Source organism: Ochotona princeps, chromosome 20 (genome assembly GCF_030435755.1).
Source record: "Ochotona princeps isolate mOchPri1 chromosome 20, mOchPri1.hap1, whole genome shotgun sequence".
NCBI lineage: Eukaryota > Metazoa > Chordata > Mammalia > Lagomorpha > Ochotonidae > Ochotona > Ochotona princeps.
Genome location: NC_080851.1, coordinates 38,034,905 through 38,052,730, shown reverse-complemented (window position 1 = coordinate 38,052,730; position 17,826 = coordinate 38,034,905). Strand labels below are relative to the sequence as shown.

Sequence of the window (17,826 nt, the reverse complement as noted above, 5' to 3'; positions counted from 1 at the left end):
GAAAGGGCGGCCGTCCGCCCGCCCGCGCCGCCGCCCCGGCCTCGCCGGAGCCCCCGCCAGCCCTCGGCGGGGCTTCGGGGCGAACGGACGCGGTAAGTCGGGCGGCCGGGAAGGGCTCCGCGGTGGAGCCAGCCAGCAGGCCTGCGGGCCTCGGGTGGGAGGGACCCCTGGACAGCGGCGCGCGGCAGGTGCGCTCGGCGGGGCGGGGCGGGGCCGGGCCTGGCCGCCGGTGACCGGAGCGCCCGCCGCTCCCTCCCCGGCAGGAGCCGCTGGCTCCCGCGGCGCCGCCCGTCCCCACCCCGGGGCAACAGGTGGTGCCTCCGCGGCGGGAGCGGGCGCGGCTCGGAGCGGCGGTTCCCTCGCCCAATGAGGACGCGGGGGCGGGCGTTGCGGGGCTGCCCCGGGTCGGCTGTCCAATGGGAGCGGTGAGTGGGCGTGGCCGGCCCTGAGTCGGAGGTTTCCAGCCGTGCTCCTGGCAGAACCGCGCGGGCCGAAGGAAGGCGAACGCTGGGCCGCGTTACCTCGGCCGGAGCGGCCGGGTTACCTCAGCCGGAGCGGCCGGGTTACCTCAGGGGACGCCGCCGTCCATGCCCCGGCACTGGGTCCCCGACTGCGGCCCCGGAGGTGAGAGCCTGATCGTCCTGGGGGCGTGGGGAGGAGCCCACCCATTCGGGTGTAGGGGGAGGAAGCTTCGTGCCGTCCCCGACCTAAACCAGGTGCTGGTGACTGGACGGACACCCCCTCACCAAATATGTTCTTTCTGGACGAGAGCTCGGGGCCTTGGCAGGGAAGTGTCATTCCCACCGCTTAAACGGATCGGAACTGTTGTGCGATCCCACCGTGTGTCTTGAATTGATTTGTTTCGTGTCTCCTCTGGTCTGTTTACCAAAGGAAGTTTTATTTAGTGTTTATCTCGTGTCATGGAATGTCGTAGCCGAAAATGGAGAAAGTTGATTTTCAGGTGGCTCTTCACCATCATCATTTAACCCCATCTCTCCTTTACAGCAGTCTGGTGGCCAGATTGTCCAGGAAGAGACATTCTGAAGCAGTAAGAAAGGAGCCTTTCCATTCGGGACCCTGAGCGGCAGCTGGAGATGGGGAATGGATTGTCAGACCAAACTTCCATCCTGGCCAGCCTGCCCACCTTCCAGTCCTTCCACATCGTCATCCTGGGCTTGGACTGTGCAGGCAAGACCACAGTCTTGTACCGACTGCAGTTCAATGAATTTGTAAACACTGTACCCACGAAAGGATTTAACACGGAGAAAATCAAGGTAACCTTGGGAAACTCCAAGACTGTCACTTTTCACTTTTGGGATGTAGGTGGTCAGGAGAAATTAAGGCCACTGTGGAAGTCCTACACCAGGTGCACAGATGGCATCGTGTTCGTGGTGGACTCCGTGGACGTGGAAAGGATGGAGGAGGCGAAAACTGAACTTCATAAAATCACTAGGATATCAGAAAATCAAGGGGTCCCTGTGCTTATAGTCGCTAACAAACAAGACCTGAGGAACTCACTGTCACTTTCGGAAATTGAAAAGTTGTTAGCGATGGGGGAACTGAGCTCATCCACTCCGTGGTACCTGCAGCCCACGTGTGCCATCATAGGAGACGGATTAAAGGAAGGACTTGAGAAACTGCACGAGATGATCCTCAAAAGGAGGAAGATGCTGCGACAACAGAAGAAGAAAAGATGACTATGAGTACCTCTTGTATGTATATGGAGCAGGCTTGCCCTGATCTGATTTGGACACATGGAAGTGTCCTCAGCCTGGTTTGCCGCCTGCCCTGGATGTTACTTAAAGCTTTGTTTTGTTGAACAGTCAGATGCCCAACTCCGTTGCCTTGTGGAATATGAATAAATGCAGTACTTCTTAGAGTGGTCTCTTGCTGCCTTCCCCCCCAAATCTTTTGGTACTACCATTTTGGGAAGCCAAGCAAGGATAGTAAACCGACCACAAAATAGTTGTGGAAATTGACCTGAAATTAGTCAAAGAAAACTGAGAAGAATGTCTACTTAGTGTTTTGTGCTCTAGTGTTCTTCTGGAAGAAGGCTTTGCAAGAAATTGCATTCAGGGCTATGTAAAGATGCAAAACAAATGAAAGGAAATGTTAACTAGGTTAATAAAATACATGCTTGTATCAATCCCATTGGCCCAACCAGTTCTTAACCTAAGCAATGAAAGGAAGCAATTGCTTTTCTAAAGTTTTGACCAGATGATTTTTGATACTTTCTGGAATCTCATCCTCTTCATTCTAGCCAATATGAAGTTGGTCTAACTTTGCTGAAAAGGATTCAGGTGCATGAATTAACTCTCCCGGCTAAGCATGTTTTGGTGTGTAGTTTCTTTAGAAATAGCTATGCATCTTTTAATACAGTTTAAAACAGCATTTTGGGGCTGTAGGGCTGTTACAGTTTGTCAAAAGCACTTTCACTTGGAAAACCTAAAATTGTTGACTCATGTAATAAATAAGTTATGTAGACTTCTGTGGTCACATGTACATGGTTGGGTATATGTAAGGGTTTATGAAGAAATCAGTTGATGAATCAGCCAAAAGGCTAATTACCATATGTGATCTCAAAATCAGTCCAATTGGAGGATATATGTTTTATTAATACTTGCTGCTTGAAAACAGATGCAGTTTTCATGTATTTTTGTAGTATTTTGGAAGGAACAAAAGCTTTATAAACAACACGTGATACATTATGAAATGAAAATGGAAAAGACACCGGATCTGTATTTCTGAGCTTTAATGTTTTGTTTACAAACCAAGTGATGTTCCATGGGCTTTCCAGTCTGGATTATGGAAAGGAAGGATGCGATTACTGTAGATAAGAATTATGATGATGGAAAACGAGGAGGAAGTGACAGAGCTGTCTGAAAACTCTGGTGCTGTTTACATTGTGATGCTAACTAGATCAAAGGTCTTTAATTCCTACCTACACAGACTTCCTAAGATAACCCATTAACATGGATGTTTTCTGTAAGTAAATGTAGTCAACAAGTGTTTGGCAAGTCACCACAAGAAATGCACTTTGTTAGCTAAGTTTTTTTTTTTTCCTGATTGGTTTCTATTTTGCTTTTTTGTTTTTCTGTGGTGCATTGGCATAACCAAGTTTTTGGAACTTTGAGTCTTATCCATGCAAAATGAAGTAGCTTTCTATAAAGCTTTCTTACGTAATTGTACCTGCACTAGTCTTGGTCACTTAGAATGTTTATATTTATACAAACATAGATAATAACTACCAATAAATTACTTGAGGAATTAAAAGAACAACATTTATGATTTTTAATGTATTTCCTTTTTCTATTTTTATTAGATGTGTAACAACTTGAGTGAATTTGGCTATTTGGTCATAGAGCAGTTGGTTTGCTGCTGTGTGATAGAGGCGATGAAGGTTATTTTCTGGGCGGCCCCGTCTTTGTTTTGCCCTTCTCTGGTACTGAGATCCTGTGTGCTCCAAATGCAGCCAGTCATTATGAGTTAATAAAGCTTGCTGGGAAAAAAATCAGAGTCATTTAAGATTTTCAGCTTGCTTCTACTTTCTGCTTTGCTGTATGTGATGTTTTAGCTATCTTTCAGCAGTATGTGTTGGCTCTTATTTTGTAGTGTAAGAATTTGATAAACATCCATGTTATCTAAGATTTTCATATTTAGGGAGAATCAACAAAAAATGTGATAAATATTATATAAGCTTTTACTTACACATTCAGCTACTAAACTCATCCTAAATTTTTTCAGTTTGCTGGGTACAAGCCCCTGTCACATGCTTAAGCTATTGATGCCATAGGATAATAGCGTCTCAAACTAGGTTCTAAAGAATTTAGACAATGCTGTTAGTATATTTATATTATCAGTAAGGTGGTACCTGTCCCGGCACCTTTTCAAAGTGTATTTTTGAAATGCCTAACATTTGAAGTTACTGATTGTTGATCAAAAATTAGACAACTGTCAGAGAACAAAGTTATAAAGTAAAGTAAGACTTCTAATACTTAAAGAGACTTGGTCAAACGTAAATATCCATGGGTGATTCTAAAATGGATTGTAGGTTGTGTACTTCAGTTAGCAGAGCTTCTAGGTTCATTGTAAATCATTGAAAAAGGAACTAAATCCTTCTTGGAACCCAAGAACTATGTAGACAGAATTTCTAGTCTAGATGAATGATGGTTTAAGAACAGAAAAGCACAGATTTGGAACATTTCGTTTATACAGAGCATCTGACTCTGGAAGAATGTTTCCTTGTGTTGACCTTGAAATCCTAGGTGGAATATTTCAAGATTCTACTCATTGCAACCCTTGGATCACTAATAAATGATTGTATCAGTAATAAAAGCAAAGATGAAGGAAAGTTTGTTTAAATTTTTGGTGATTCAGTAGTTAGTATAATGGCTAACTTTACATATGCCATCATGTGAGCAAGGGCTTTTATCTTTAAAGTGTAGCATAACATTTTGGAAATGGGTACTAATGATACAGAATAATGGGGTATTGAGCCTTCATAGAAACCAGTAAGGGAATGCGTAATTGCGTGCCTTCAAGTTTAACATACAGCAATAATAGACACCTCTACATATGAGGGGGTCTTCAAAAAATGCTCTAAAAAGTGTAAACTGAAATCTTTAAAATTTAGTTTGAAGCAACATAATGTGATGTTAATGTTATTTTCTATAAACTCAGAAACTCCTGTACAGGAGGCTGGTTTAGGAGAACGTTGAATCACTAGTTAAAAAAATGCATAAGCTTTCAAGTCAGATTATAACTCAAATCCCAGCTTTCCCTCTCACACCTGCGAACTTAGCAAGCTCCTTGAGTGAGTTATTCACATTGGCAGGAAATGGCGCCTGTTGTTAACCAGTAGAAATTGGTGTGTTGAGACCAATGTTATACAGCTAGTAATGGCCATACCAGTCTAGCGGTGGAGAGTGGGTTTATCTATTACTAGTTTTTTCTTGTACAGTTTAAGCCTTAGTGCCTTGTATAACTAAAACTACTTCTACCAAAGGGGGTCAATTGATTAAAAAAAAAAAAAGAAAAAAAGGTTAGGGCCTGGCATGGTAGCCTAGCAGCTAAAGTCCTAGCCTTGAACGCAGCAGTACTCCATCTAGGTGCGGTTCTAATCCCAGCAACCCCACTTCCCATCCAGCTCCCTGTTTGTGGCCTGGGAAAGCAGTCAAGGATGGCCCAAAGCTTTGGGACCCTGTACCCACGTGGGAGACTAGGAAGAGGCTCTGGGCTCCTGACTTTGGATCGGCTCAGCTCTGACCATTGCGATCACTTGGGGAGTGAATCATCCGACGGAAGATCTTCCTCTCTGTCTTTCCTCCTCTCTGTATATCTGACTTTGCAATAAAAATAAATCATAAAAAAAAAAAGTTTAAATAAACTGATGTTTGTTAGAGTACCTCGAAAGTAGTGAACATTCAATGGATAGTTTTTGGTAGCAGAACACTTTCTGATAAATGGATTTAAAGAAAATCATTTTGGAGAGAGAGTGTGACCATAAATGCTCAAGATTTAATTTTCTTGGCCCTAATTTGCCATGGCACAAAATGGCAATTTGGTGGGACTTGAGAAAGTCTAAACTCAAAATTGGGGTTGTTTCTTTAAATTCTAAGCAAAGGTCTATTTTAGCACAGTATAACCTTTCTATCCGCAGTAAGGAACACACTTTAAATTTACTTATAAGACAAGAATGAAAATAAAAGACTGTACAAGAACGTTGTGATTCATAGAGGGACAGCGAACATAGGATGACAATTGATAGGGCATCATTTGTAGGAGAACAATTGATTGGATATCATTTGAATGAGGACACTTGATTGAGTATACAAAAATAAAAGATAGTTTCAAACAAGGGTGTGGAAACAATTGGGCCTGGGCACGGTGGCCTAGCAGCAGAAGTCTTCAGCCTAGAATGTACCAACATCCCATGGGGTGCCGGTTCTAATCCTGGCAGCTCCACTTCCCATCCAGATCCCTGTTTGTGGCCTGGGAAAGCAGTCGAGGCTGGTCCAAAGCCTTGGGACCCTGCACCCATGTGGGAGACCTGGAAGAAGTTTCTGGCTCCTTGCTTCAGATCAGTGCAGCTCTGACCGTTGCGATTGCTTGGGGAGTGAATCGTTGGATGGAAGATCTTCCTCTCTGTCTTTGCTCCTCTCTGTATATCTGACTTTGCAATAAAAATTTAAAAAATAATAGAAATCTTTTTTTAAAAAAAGAACCAGCGCCCATATCCCAGCGTGTTCAAGACAAGGACTTCAGCTGTTAGGCCCCTGTGCCGGGCCCTTGTATTATCTTCATTTATTTATTTTATGATACAATTCCATAGACTCTGGGATTTCCCCTCCACAACTGACCTCCTCACATTAACTTCTCTTTTATATAATTACAATGGCATAGTCTTTGAAAAACAGTCGTAAGTCCAACATTCAGCTACTTATGTGTATCCTAACTTGTTAGGTATGGAGAATGGCAGAGTCCAACATCCTATTGTCAAGATATATTTAACAGTTTGATCTGGGACAGGTCTCCCATGTGGGTTCATGAACCCAAGACATCGTCTATTGCTTTCCCAGACAGGTTAGCAGGGAGCTGGACCAGAAGTGGTGCTGCTTATGCTGTACTGTGTGCGCCCCAGTGTGTGTTTCATAGGCCCTGGGGTGTTTTATAACACATAACCTTCTTGAATGAATTTACAATGTCATCTTAAGCGTCTTATTTCACAAGTTAGTTTTTTGTATGTACATACATACACAAACAGATGGAACTTAGCTTGTGAGCTATGCTAACTATCCTGCAATTGTAGCATTTTAAAAGGGTGATTGAAGGCAGTTGTTAAAGTTGAGTCACTCCACTGAAATTCTAGTTTCAAATAAGATCACAACCTTATTTTAAAAATAACATTTCGAACAATGCAAAAGCAAAATAGCATGATGCACACCTCAGAATCCCTCATCCACATGCAGTAATTGTTAACTCAGAAATAATATGTTTTAGTTCCATGCAAGTTTTTGCTACCATCCTCTCACCCACTATTATGCACACACATACACACAGAGAGACTGTTCTGGATAATGTTGCAATGACTCATGAACAATGTTTTTTTTATAACTAATATTTCAGTCTGTGTCTCTGAAAGATAAGCATTCATTTTCAAGAGCAGTATTAGTACCCTTACATGAAAAAAAAAATAAATAAAAGCATTGTTGAAAATAATCAAATATGCAATTCAGTACATGAATTTCCCTAACAGTTTAAAACTTTTATATAAGATTTTGGGGTCAGATTCAATCAATGACAAAGTAAAATTTCTCAGAGTGGCCTTTTTCCAAACTAGCTTCAGAATGATTTCCGGAGCTTTTTAATATTCCCAGACTTGACTGCAGACATTTTAAGCCACATATAAGGGGAAAGGCCATTAATTAGTATCTTAACTCTTCCAAGAATTGTTAGCACCTGAATTAGCTGGTTTAGACATATCACTTTGCAAATGAAGAAACATGTGCTGGGAATGCCAGAGAGATGATACCTTCTGGGGCCAACTTTGTGATGCAACAGTATGAATCAACACTTGGGATGCTGGCATCTCGTAGGAATACTAACATTCCAATGCAGCTCCTGCTAGCGTACTTGGGAAAGCCATAGAAGTGGCCCAAGTGCTTGGGACCTCACCATTGATGAGCTAGGCATAGGTGAAATTCTTGGCTTCAAACTGGCCTAGCGCTGGCCATTAGGCCATCTGGGGAGTGAACTAGCAGATGGATGATTCTCTCTCTCTTTTGAATAGGAATGTTTTGCGCAGCTTTATTTGACAATCTTGGGTCCCTTTCCTTCCCGCTAGCTTGACATTTCTATTGTAATAAACAAACTCTCTCACAGCTCCCGTGACTCAGGGGAAATTTGAATCAGAGAAGAAGCAAAACAGTTTTGCTTCTATTGATCACATAACTCTGTGCCTTATACCAAAGAGGTATAAGGTATCTTAGAAATTTACAATTGTCCTGCCCAGTCTACCAAAGATAGGGAAGAGTTAGAGATTTGAAGGTGAAGTACTAGTTCTGTCATCTATCACTCTTAGGAACTTTGATCATCACAGGTTGATTATAATCAATTATTTTTAGAGCTAATAAGTATAAAAACCAAAGACCTATAACAGAAATAGCTCATAGAGAAAAATGAGCAGAGGCAAAGGGAGCAAAGAGACTAAATGTTAGACACATTTCATAAATAAGTAAAACACTTGCAGTATGTTAGTTGGGAGAGAGAAGATCTTCTGGGCTTTGTCCATCAGCAGCTCCCCATTCTAGAAACCAGATATCTGTTTGAAATTGTACAGGTGAATTTTGTAACCTGGACTTGACATAAGTGTCCATATGGCTGAATATGAGTCATGTAATTTACCTTAAAGTGACAATACTGCCTCTCCTAGGGTTAGGTTGTGAAATAATTTTGTAAGTCTTTGGTTTGGTTGCTAACAAGCGGATGAAACATTCACTTGAGAAGAATCTGAATGACTAGCTCGCTGCAATCAGGTGTTTGGGTTATAGCAGTGAGCAAAATAAAATTCCCCCGCCATCAAGTAAGGACAAGTGCAGGTGTTTGGCTCAACGGCTACAATGCTAATTTGTGCTTATTCCATATCAGAGTGTGTGACTGACCTCTGGCTCCTCTTCGGATTCCAGTTTCCTGCTAATACACACACAAGGGACAGTAAGTTACGGCTCCAACACTGGTCCAGCACTGACTGTTGCAGACATTTGGGGAGTGAACCAACAGGCGGAAGATTTCCATCCATGTATGTCTCTTTCTGTCATTCTGTCATTCAACTAAATAAAAATGCAGTTTAAGTTTCAAACAAGAATTTATCGATTTTCATATTCCTTGTCCGATGAGTAAATGCTATAAGATCTGTCGGTTCCACAGACTTGAGTGTTTGCTGCAAAAGCTGGCCTGAAATATAGGCCAAGTTACGTAAAGCAATGGTGAAGCTTTTACAATTAGCTTCATGTGAAATGTTAGAATCTTCTAATATTATATAAGAACCCACTAAGTTAGTTTTCTGCCAAATGCAGCTACCAAAGAGGATCAAGAGAAGAGGTAGGTAAAGCATGTCTGTACCAAGAGAGCAAAGTCTTATCTTTCTGCTAGTTGAAGAGGTATCCAAGGTCTTTGGTTCACAGCAGTAACAGACTTAGCTTTCACATAAACCTGTGAATATTCAGGTAGAGATATAATTCTTGACAAATATATCCAGCTTGGGATGCCTGTTGTTTTATTGAGACAGGTGTACTCAGCAGCTCCTGGTACAGTCCCTTCCACTTAGGCTTCAGTCAATCTGAGGGGAATCCCTCTTTCCAAGTCTTCAGTAAGGTTAAGTCTCCTGGAAAAATAGGTTTGCTGATGAGCAGTGGGATCTGGCACTGGGGGGATTTGCTACCATGTTTCCCCAGAGCCTTTTGTACCTGGCCCAAGTTAATGCACTTTGTCTGATCTTGCATCTCCGAGTCAGAAAAGGACATCAGAGATAAGGAAGGGTTTCCCATGCAATATCTCATAAGAACTAAGTGTCAAGGTGGCCGTAAGTGCTATTCTCATTTGAGAAGGACAGTAGCCAATAGTTTAAGCCATGTTTATGAAGTCTCTTGACAAAGTTCAGCTAGAGGTTTACTAAGATCCAAAGTCCTTGCCTTGCATGCGCCAGCATCCCATACGGTACCAGTTCATGTCCCGGATGCTCCAGTTCTCATTCAGCTCCCAGCTTGTGGCCTGCGAGGGCAGATGAGGATGACCTGGGGCCTTGGGACCCTGCACCTGTGTGGGAAACTGATGGTGGGGCAGGGAGGGGTAGAGGAGGGGAGGCTGGCTCCTGGCTTTGGATCAGCTCAGCACCAGCCTTTGCGCCACTTGGGGAGTAAGCCAGTGAATGGTAAATCTTTATCTCCTTCTCTTTATATATGTGCCTTCCCAATAAAAATAAATTAATCTTTTAAAAAACAAACAAGAAGACTATGGTTAGCTTTTTCAACTTTACCAGATGACTGAGGTCTCCAAGAGGCATGGAGATGATAAGAAATTCCTAGAGCTGTGGTTAAGTTACTTTAGACACAAATGAGGAGCCATTGTCACCCTGCAGTGATTTTAGAAGCCCAAAATGCAGCACTATCTCCTCTAGTAGAGCTTTGGATACTTCCTGTGCCTTTTCTGCTTGATGTGAAAAGCTTCTAACCAAGCTGTGAAGATTAAACATATGTGCATAGGCAATGAAACTTGATCCCAACAAGCTAGTCAGAGTGAAGTGGCAAATCAGAGGACCAGCAAGTGCTATCAAAGTAACAACGATGAGAAAGCTGGGGTGATTTTCTTTTAATAAAATGCTTGGAGACCTTTCTGATCTAGTCAAAAGTAGAGAGATCATTTCTGGCAGAAAAAGCATGATAGCGGTAGTGAGATCAGAACTAAGGAGCTAAGGAGAAAATGGCAGCAGATGACGTTGGGAGAGTAGTTGAGGCATGCGTCTGGTCTGGTAGGGTGTCTTGAATCAGTTTGCTTTACTTAGTTATGTAGTTAAGTACAGAACACCAATACATTTGTTTAAATCAGCCATGGCATCCATATGCTTGACTGTTTTTGTGTTTTTCTTTATGTCCTCTCTGTTTTAGATTATTATATATTTTTATAAATTTGTTTTCTATGGTTTTTGCTTCCATAATTACAACATGCATCCTGGAATGATTTAAGTTTAACATTAATGAACATGCTACCATTTGTATTTTTTGGATAATAGAAGAATATTAAAACAATTTATTAATTGCCTTTATCACACTTGTGATATATGTTGTAGTTTGGGTTCTATATATTTACAGTCTTCCAAGGCATGAATATTGCTGTTTGCGGTGTATTTATCCTATCCTCTCTCTACTCCATTATTTCATGAATCTCTTAAGGAGATATCCGGAAACATATGTTTTTGTCTGAAGATGTTTCCTTGGTATGTTTGTTTTCTGACAATAAAATTCTTCCATTTTTGCTTTCTGAAAATATTTTGCATCTTTTTTTCATTGATATTTTCATCTTGTATAGAATTTGAACTGGACAGGTGTTTGCTTTCAGCACTATCATGAATGTTATTCTATTGTTTTCCTGCTTTCATTGTTTTCATCCAGAGATCAGCTGCTGCTATCATTTTTGGTTTTGTGTAGGTGGCATGACTTCTATTATCCGGTTGTTTATAAGTGTTTGTTGGTTTTCTGTTTTTGCAGTGTGACTGTATGTTGAGGGTATTTTTCTACGTGCAATTCTGGTTAGGGATTTGCAGAGCTTCTTGTACGTGGCTGAGCACATCTACCACGCAGCATCAGTATAAAGACATTCTAAGTTTGGGTTATGTCATCTCTCTAGACTTTATTTTCTTTTTCTTTTATTCTTTCCCTCAAATCCTCACTATCTTTCTGGGTCTCTGATGCCTTCAGACATTTGAAAACAAAAATTATCCAGCATACCCAGATTATCTCCACTGATGATTGGTCTGAAACACAGTCAAGAATATATTTTGTTCTAGAAGCAATAGGAAAATAGTAGAGTTTCAAGTAAGGGATTGACATAATATAATTTCTATTTTAATAGGACTTTATTAAATTATTTGCTTTGTTTTCTCATCCCTTAAAATACATCTATAGTTTTCTTTCATCGGCCTTTGCCCTGTCATCATCCTGATCCAAACACCTAGCATCTGGCTTGATTTATTGTTTTCATTTCACTTTCTTAGTCCGCTGAAAACCGTCTGTCATACCAAGGCTAGATTCTTTTTCTAAGAGACAGTTCAGTTTCTTTTATGCCTTAATTTCTAGACTTCAAATGACTATGCTTTCCTTAACTAGCACTATTACATTTTATAGAAAAACTAGATAACTAAGGTGCCAAGGTGAGTTACCCCAGGTTATACAGATAGATGTACATGAATTGAGCTCTGTACATGTTCAAAACTCAGATAAATTATTTTGTTTTACAGATCTATGAGAGTACTTCATAAAGTCCATGGAAAACATATGTTACCAAAAACCTCTTCATGGACTTCAAAAGTTACTTCTGCAACAAAATAAAGGTGTTAGAATTCTGTTTTCCATGGATCTTACGAACTATGGTTGTGTATCCTGTTCAGACTGTGATTTCTAAAATAGAACAGTTATATCCTGTTACTGCTAAATACGAAACAGTTAAAATTTTAAAAAGAATGACAAGTTATACAGCTTTGGTTGCTGCTGCTGCTGCTCCTTGAAGTCAGAGCTGCTGGAGTTACACTTAATTAAAGAGGAAGCTTTGCACAGAGTGCCTGGGGGTGTCAGAGTCCACACTTCAGGGAGCCCTTCTTTGGAAGCATTTGCTTTTTTTCTTTCTTTTTTTCTACCAGTAAGGAACTAGTAGGCATTAAAATGCTACAATAAATAAGTACCTAGTATATATAGACATGGCTGTAGAAATTTAGCCAAAATTACATGAGCAAATATATGTTGTTTTCATTCCTGTATTCTGCGATCCTCTTAGGTAGGACTATTAGAGGGATCTAATTACAACTGGGTAAACAAACAGAAAAGTTCTTTCCAGCTGTGATTGCTCACAGATAATAAAACAGAAGTGAAGACCTAAGCCAAGAAAACCCCAGGTGTGGCTCAGTGTGGCACTAAGGCATGGGAAAGAGCCGGTTTCCTCTCCAAATGAGAGAACCTGAATTACACCTGCAGATCCATGTACTGCTGCGTCAGTTTGGGTCGCTATGATCTTTCTTTTGTTAAATGTCTGATGCTGGACCAAGTCTGTATTTGTACTGTTGGACAACGGAATCCTCTCTGTATGCACACAAGCATGTCAATGATGCCGTAAATATGTGTAAATAAGTTTTAAAAACGGGAACGAGATACGATTTAATGCTCTCTAATCCTTTATTAAACACTGATTTTTTTTTTTTAATAAGGAAATTTTTTCCCTGGCTGCAGATTTTGTCTTTAGCTGGTATTTTCTTTTCTTTCTTTTTTTTTTTTTAAAGATTTATTTATTTATTGAAAAGTCAGATATACAGAGAAGATGACAGAGAGGAAGATCTTCTGTGCATTGATTCACTCCCTAAACAGCCACAATGGCTGGAGCTGAGAGAATTCAAAGCCAGAAGCCAGGAGCTTCTTCCGGGTCTCCCACGCAGGTGCAGGATCCCAAGGCCTTGGATTCTTCTTGGATTCTCCTGCTTTTCCAGGCCACAAGCAGGGAGCTGGATGGAAAGTGGAGCTGACGGGACATGAACTGGCGCCCATATGGGATCCTGGCACGTGCAAGGCAAGGACTTTAGCTGCTGAGCTACCATGCCACGCCCAACTGGTGTTTCTTATATATTGTGATATTCTCCTTTGGGAATATTCTTAGGAAAAAATGAGAACAACAAGTACAGGATACTCCAGTATCTGGGAAATCTTTCTCCCTACATGGAAGCAGGCCTGTGCTTGATGAATACATTGTGGTTGACCAGCCCACTGATTTAAAACTAATGTCTGCTGTTGACAGTTAATCAGGTTAAATTGTTAATTTCTGTATCAACTATACCTTAAACTCTCCAAATGATTTGACTCTAGCATATTTAGAAAAATAATGAATCCTCTATATATGCTAGAGTGGTTGTTTTGAATTTCCTAGATTTAAAAGGCTGTAACAGGGTCCAGGGCTGTGGCCTAGTGGCAGAAGTCCTCGTCTTGCACGTGCCAGGACTCAATAATATATGGGCACTAGTTATAATTCCAGTGGCCCTGCTTCCCATCCAGCTCCCTGCTTGTGGCCTGGGAAAGCAGTCGAGGATGGCTCAAAGCCTTGAGACCCTATACCCGCATGGGGGACCTGGAAGAGACTCCTGGCTCCTGGTTTCGGATTGGCTTAGCTCCTTCCTTCGGGGAGTGAATCAGCTGATGGAAGATCTTCCTCTCTGTCTCTCCTCCTCTCTGTATATCTGACTTTCCCATAAAGATAAATACATCTTTAAAAGTCTGTAACTTCAGCATTTTAGAAAAGATTGTTTTCAAAGAATGGGGGTGATGACTGGTAAGAGCTCACTGACAACAGAAGTTCTGGAAGCAGACTGCCCAAGCGATGGTGCTGTGCTTGCTATTCATCAGCTAGGTAACTTCAGTTTGCTTAGCCTGTTTCAACCACCATATTCGCATCTATAAAAGATAATTGAAGTACTCTTAGAATTGTTCTCTGGATGACAAGGGTCCATGCATGTATTTAGAAGCTTGTCCTACATCCCAATAAAATTCTGCCTGAAGTTGCAGAGAGTATAATGCAGTTCCTGACACACTCCAAGTGAAGTCATTTTCAGAGGCGATGCACATGTTTGAGCTGTGACTCTCCCAGTGTGGCATTGTTTATATCCGTGGCAGCCTGTTGTCTATGTAATAATTGAGAGACACAACACAATGCCTCTTTGAAACCCAGTGTTGGTTATAATGCCACTTGAGACCTATCTTCAAGCCTGTCAGGCTTGATTCCTATCTTCAGTTCCAATTCAGCTCCCTGTTAATGTGCAGCCTGGAGACAGTAGAGGATGGCTCAGGTGGTTGGGTCACTGCACCCCAGATGGAATACCGATGGAGTTTCCGGATCCTGGCTTCAGCCTGGCCTACCCTGGCAATTAGGGGCATCTGGGAGCAAACCAAAAGGTGAGATGTCTGTTTATCCTTGTTTCTATATATTTACCTTTCAAGTAAATGCTTTCAAAAAATTAAAACCTCAGTGTTCAAAGAGGCGGAGTAGATGTGGGCATAAATACACATGGGACAAAATTTTCAGGAGGCTGTTAATTTCAGAGAGGAATGACCATGGAGTTTTGTTGTGAGAGAAGGGGAAGCAACTGGCACAGATGTCTTCAGGTTCTGCCTTTACTGGATTCTTCTGGTCACCTGTCGTATCAGAAAGTCAGGTGCACAGAGAAGCCATGCTGTGTCATCACTGTGATTACATGCCTTGCCAAAATGTCAATGGCCTGGTGTTCCACAGGTGTAGTGTCATACCAAACTGCCCTTCACCACAAACAGGATGTCATTTTCATTCCTTTGCAACTACAGAGCAGTAATTAGTTAATGCATGATCATTTGCATTTGTGCCTTAACTGGAAAAAAAAATGGAGCAGAATGGTCTTGAGTCAAGCGTTCTCTTTGTGGGCGCTGACCCATGTCTGTCTGTCTGTCTCAACATTGTCCCTAGATATATGCCGGTTTCTTTCGGAAAAGAGTAGCTCCTTGACAAAGCTATCCCTTTTGCTATATGACCTACAAAAATGTAGGTGTTGACATGAACGTTAAGTACTAATAATAGCAATGCCGGTAATCCACTAAGGAAACATTTGGTGAGTCACCACTTAACGAGTGTCCAGTGTTTCAACTTGGGTATAGAAATCAATCAGGTCATTTCTTATATGAACTTGACTATGAGGTTTGTCAATCCCTAGATTCACAGTCAAGGAATAAGCAAGTATTGTTCAGTTTTTTCCCCACTTTTGACAACTTCAGTCTAGTAGAATGGAAATAGTATTACTAACTATATAACAGTCATCCAAAGACTTTATCCAAGGCAGGAGGGGGGGCCACCTGTCTTAGTGAGATCGTTTGTCACCTGGGGTCCCATCCATGATCACCACAGTATCTGGTCATCTTGCATATTCTGGAATAGTTCTTTCTTCCTTCTTTTAGTTACCTGGTCAAGTCTTTTTTTTTTTTTTTTTTTTTTTAATTTACTGATAATCGTGAGTTTTCTGACACCATAGAGTGCATGACAGCTTTCTTCCTTGGCTTCTTTGTGCCTGCCTTCTTTGATAGTATAAAGGTAATAAATTCTATCAGCTTAATGTATTAATTGCTCAGTCAGCCTGTATATGGTCAAGCTAGCAGCATAGTACTGCCTTCCTATGTTTTTGTAATATGTATCATTGTTTTTCATGAAATAGGGGGGAAAGAAGGATGGGAGAAGAAAGAAGGGAAACAGGAAGGTCAGAAAGCTGCATTTGTTTTTAGAGATTTATTTATTTTTATTGGAAAGTCAGATATACAGAGAGGAGGAGAGACAGAGAGGAAGATTTTCCATCCGATGATTCACTCCCCAAGTAACTGCAATGGCTGGTGCGCGCCAGTCCGAAGCCAGGAGCCAGGATGTCTTCCAGGTCTCCCACGCGGGTGCAGGGTCCCAAAGTTTTGGGCCATCCTCGACTGCTTTCCCAGGCCACAAGCAGGGAGCTGGATGGGAAGTGGGGCTGCCAGAATTAGAGCTGGTGCCCATATGGGATCCCAGTGTGTTCAAGGAGAGGACATCTATTGCTAGGCCATGGAGCCAGGCCTGCATTTTTAATTAATTTTAGAGTTGGGATTTTTATAGCTTCTGGATTTGTATTATAGTATAGAAGTTCTGTGAATTAAGATTTTTTTTTCTGTTTCAGATCATAAATCTGTACTCATGTTTAACCTGTATTCATCTCACAGGCATTAGGAATGCAAAGATTAACAAGACATGATATGCAAAGAGCTCAGGAGACGGCAAGCAGGCAGAAATGTCAACAGCTCCTGCCAGCAGGAGCGCAGTTCTAGCAGAGGAATACAGAGTTTCTGGAGCACAGGGATAGGAGAGCTTCTCTCCACCCAGGCAGCTGATTGGCTAGCCTTGTCATTGATGGCTAGCCTGTGTTTGGAAAGGTCAGTTTCTGAATTTTGGCTTTTTCTGTAACTCTGTTCTTCCCTCAATCCCCTACTCAGTACTCTTTAAAAAAAAATTTATTTTTCATGACACAGTTCCTTAGGCTCAGGAATTTTCCCTTCCACCTTCCCCACCCACCTTCCTCTCGCTGTTTTTTCCTTATATTCTTATTACAATAGTATAGTCCTACATCAGCAGTCCCAAGTCCATCATTCTGCTATTCAACTGTACCGTGACAGTGTCGGTACAGACAATGGCACAGTCCAGCATTCTACTGTCAGGATGTATTTGAAAGTCCATCTGTTATTCAGAAGTAGAGATGCATACTGCCTTGTATCTTCATGCCATACTTGCCTCCATTACACAGTTTCTCTAAATAAATATATGTATATACACGTTTGCCTATGTTGTGTTGATCGATCTTTCGTTTTGCACGAAAGTTGCCTCACTTCAGAGAAAACATGATATTTGTCCTTTGGGGATTGGCTTATTTCACTGAGCATAATGGTCTCTAGTTGGGTCCATTTTGTTGCAAATGGCAGAATTTTACCACTCAGCCATTAAAAAGAGTGAAATTCTCCCTAGTCATTCTAAAGCATGCCCATACAGTTCAGAGCCAACAAAGGTCCACTTCATGGTCAAGGCAGATATTGAGTAACAGAAAGCCTGGGGTCTTACTGATCCCACTGAAGAACCTAAGTGTTTTCTGCTTTTGTGATTTCTGCCTTACTTGCTTGACTGGGGTCTGTGTGAACTCCAGGCCTGACAGTCTACATGACACCTGCAGGTCACCTGGTAGGTCACATAAGGCAGAGTACTCCTCAGGCAGGAGGTCCCTGGTGTCAGATAAGACCCACTGCCCTATAGTTCGTCAGTTCGTACTTTGGGAAAGTTGCGTGCTTCAAACACACTAACAGAAGCTTGCCAACTTGTTCTCTTTAAAAAAAAAAAAAAGTTAACAGTTACACTGACCAATCACGACTATATGATTATATGGAATTGGCCTGAAATGTGTAAGAAGCTTGTGCTATTGAATCTCTCTCTCTCTTTTTGGACCTTCTTCTACCCCTTCTGCTGTAGTTTTTCCTGCTTTGGCCACCTTGG

The 17,826-nt window shown here is 41.6% G+C and overlaps 1 protein-coding gene across 1 annotated transcript; it reads left to right on the top strand.

The window, feature by feature from the left end:
* Positions 1-568: 568 nt before the first annotated feature.
* ARL4A (ADP ribosylation factor like GTPase 4A) lies at positions 569-1,877 on the top strand. The gene is made up of 2 exons (XM_058678086.1): positions 569-624; positions 1,006-1,877. Exon 2 carries the CDS (start codon positions 1,095-1,097, stop codon positions 1,695-1,697), a length of 603 nt encoding a protein of 200 aa, XP_058534069.1. The 5' UTR covers positions 569-624; positions 1,006-1,094; the 3' UTR covers positions 1,698-1,877.
* Positions 1,878-17,826: the final 15,949 nt, after the last annotated feature.

Excerpts from the sequence above, each read along its gene's own strand:
- ARL4A (XM_058678086.1), top strand. The coding sequence starts at position 1,095 with ATGGGGAATGGATTGTCAGACCAAACTTCCATCCTGGCCAGCCTGCCC.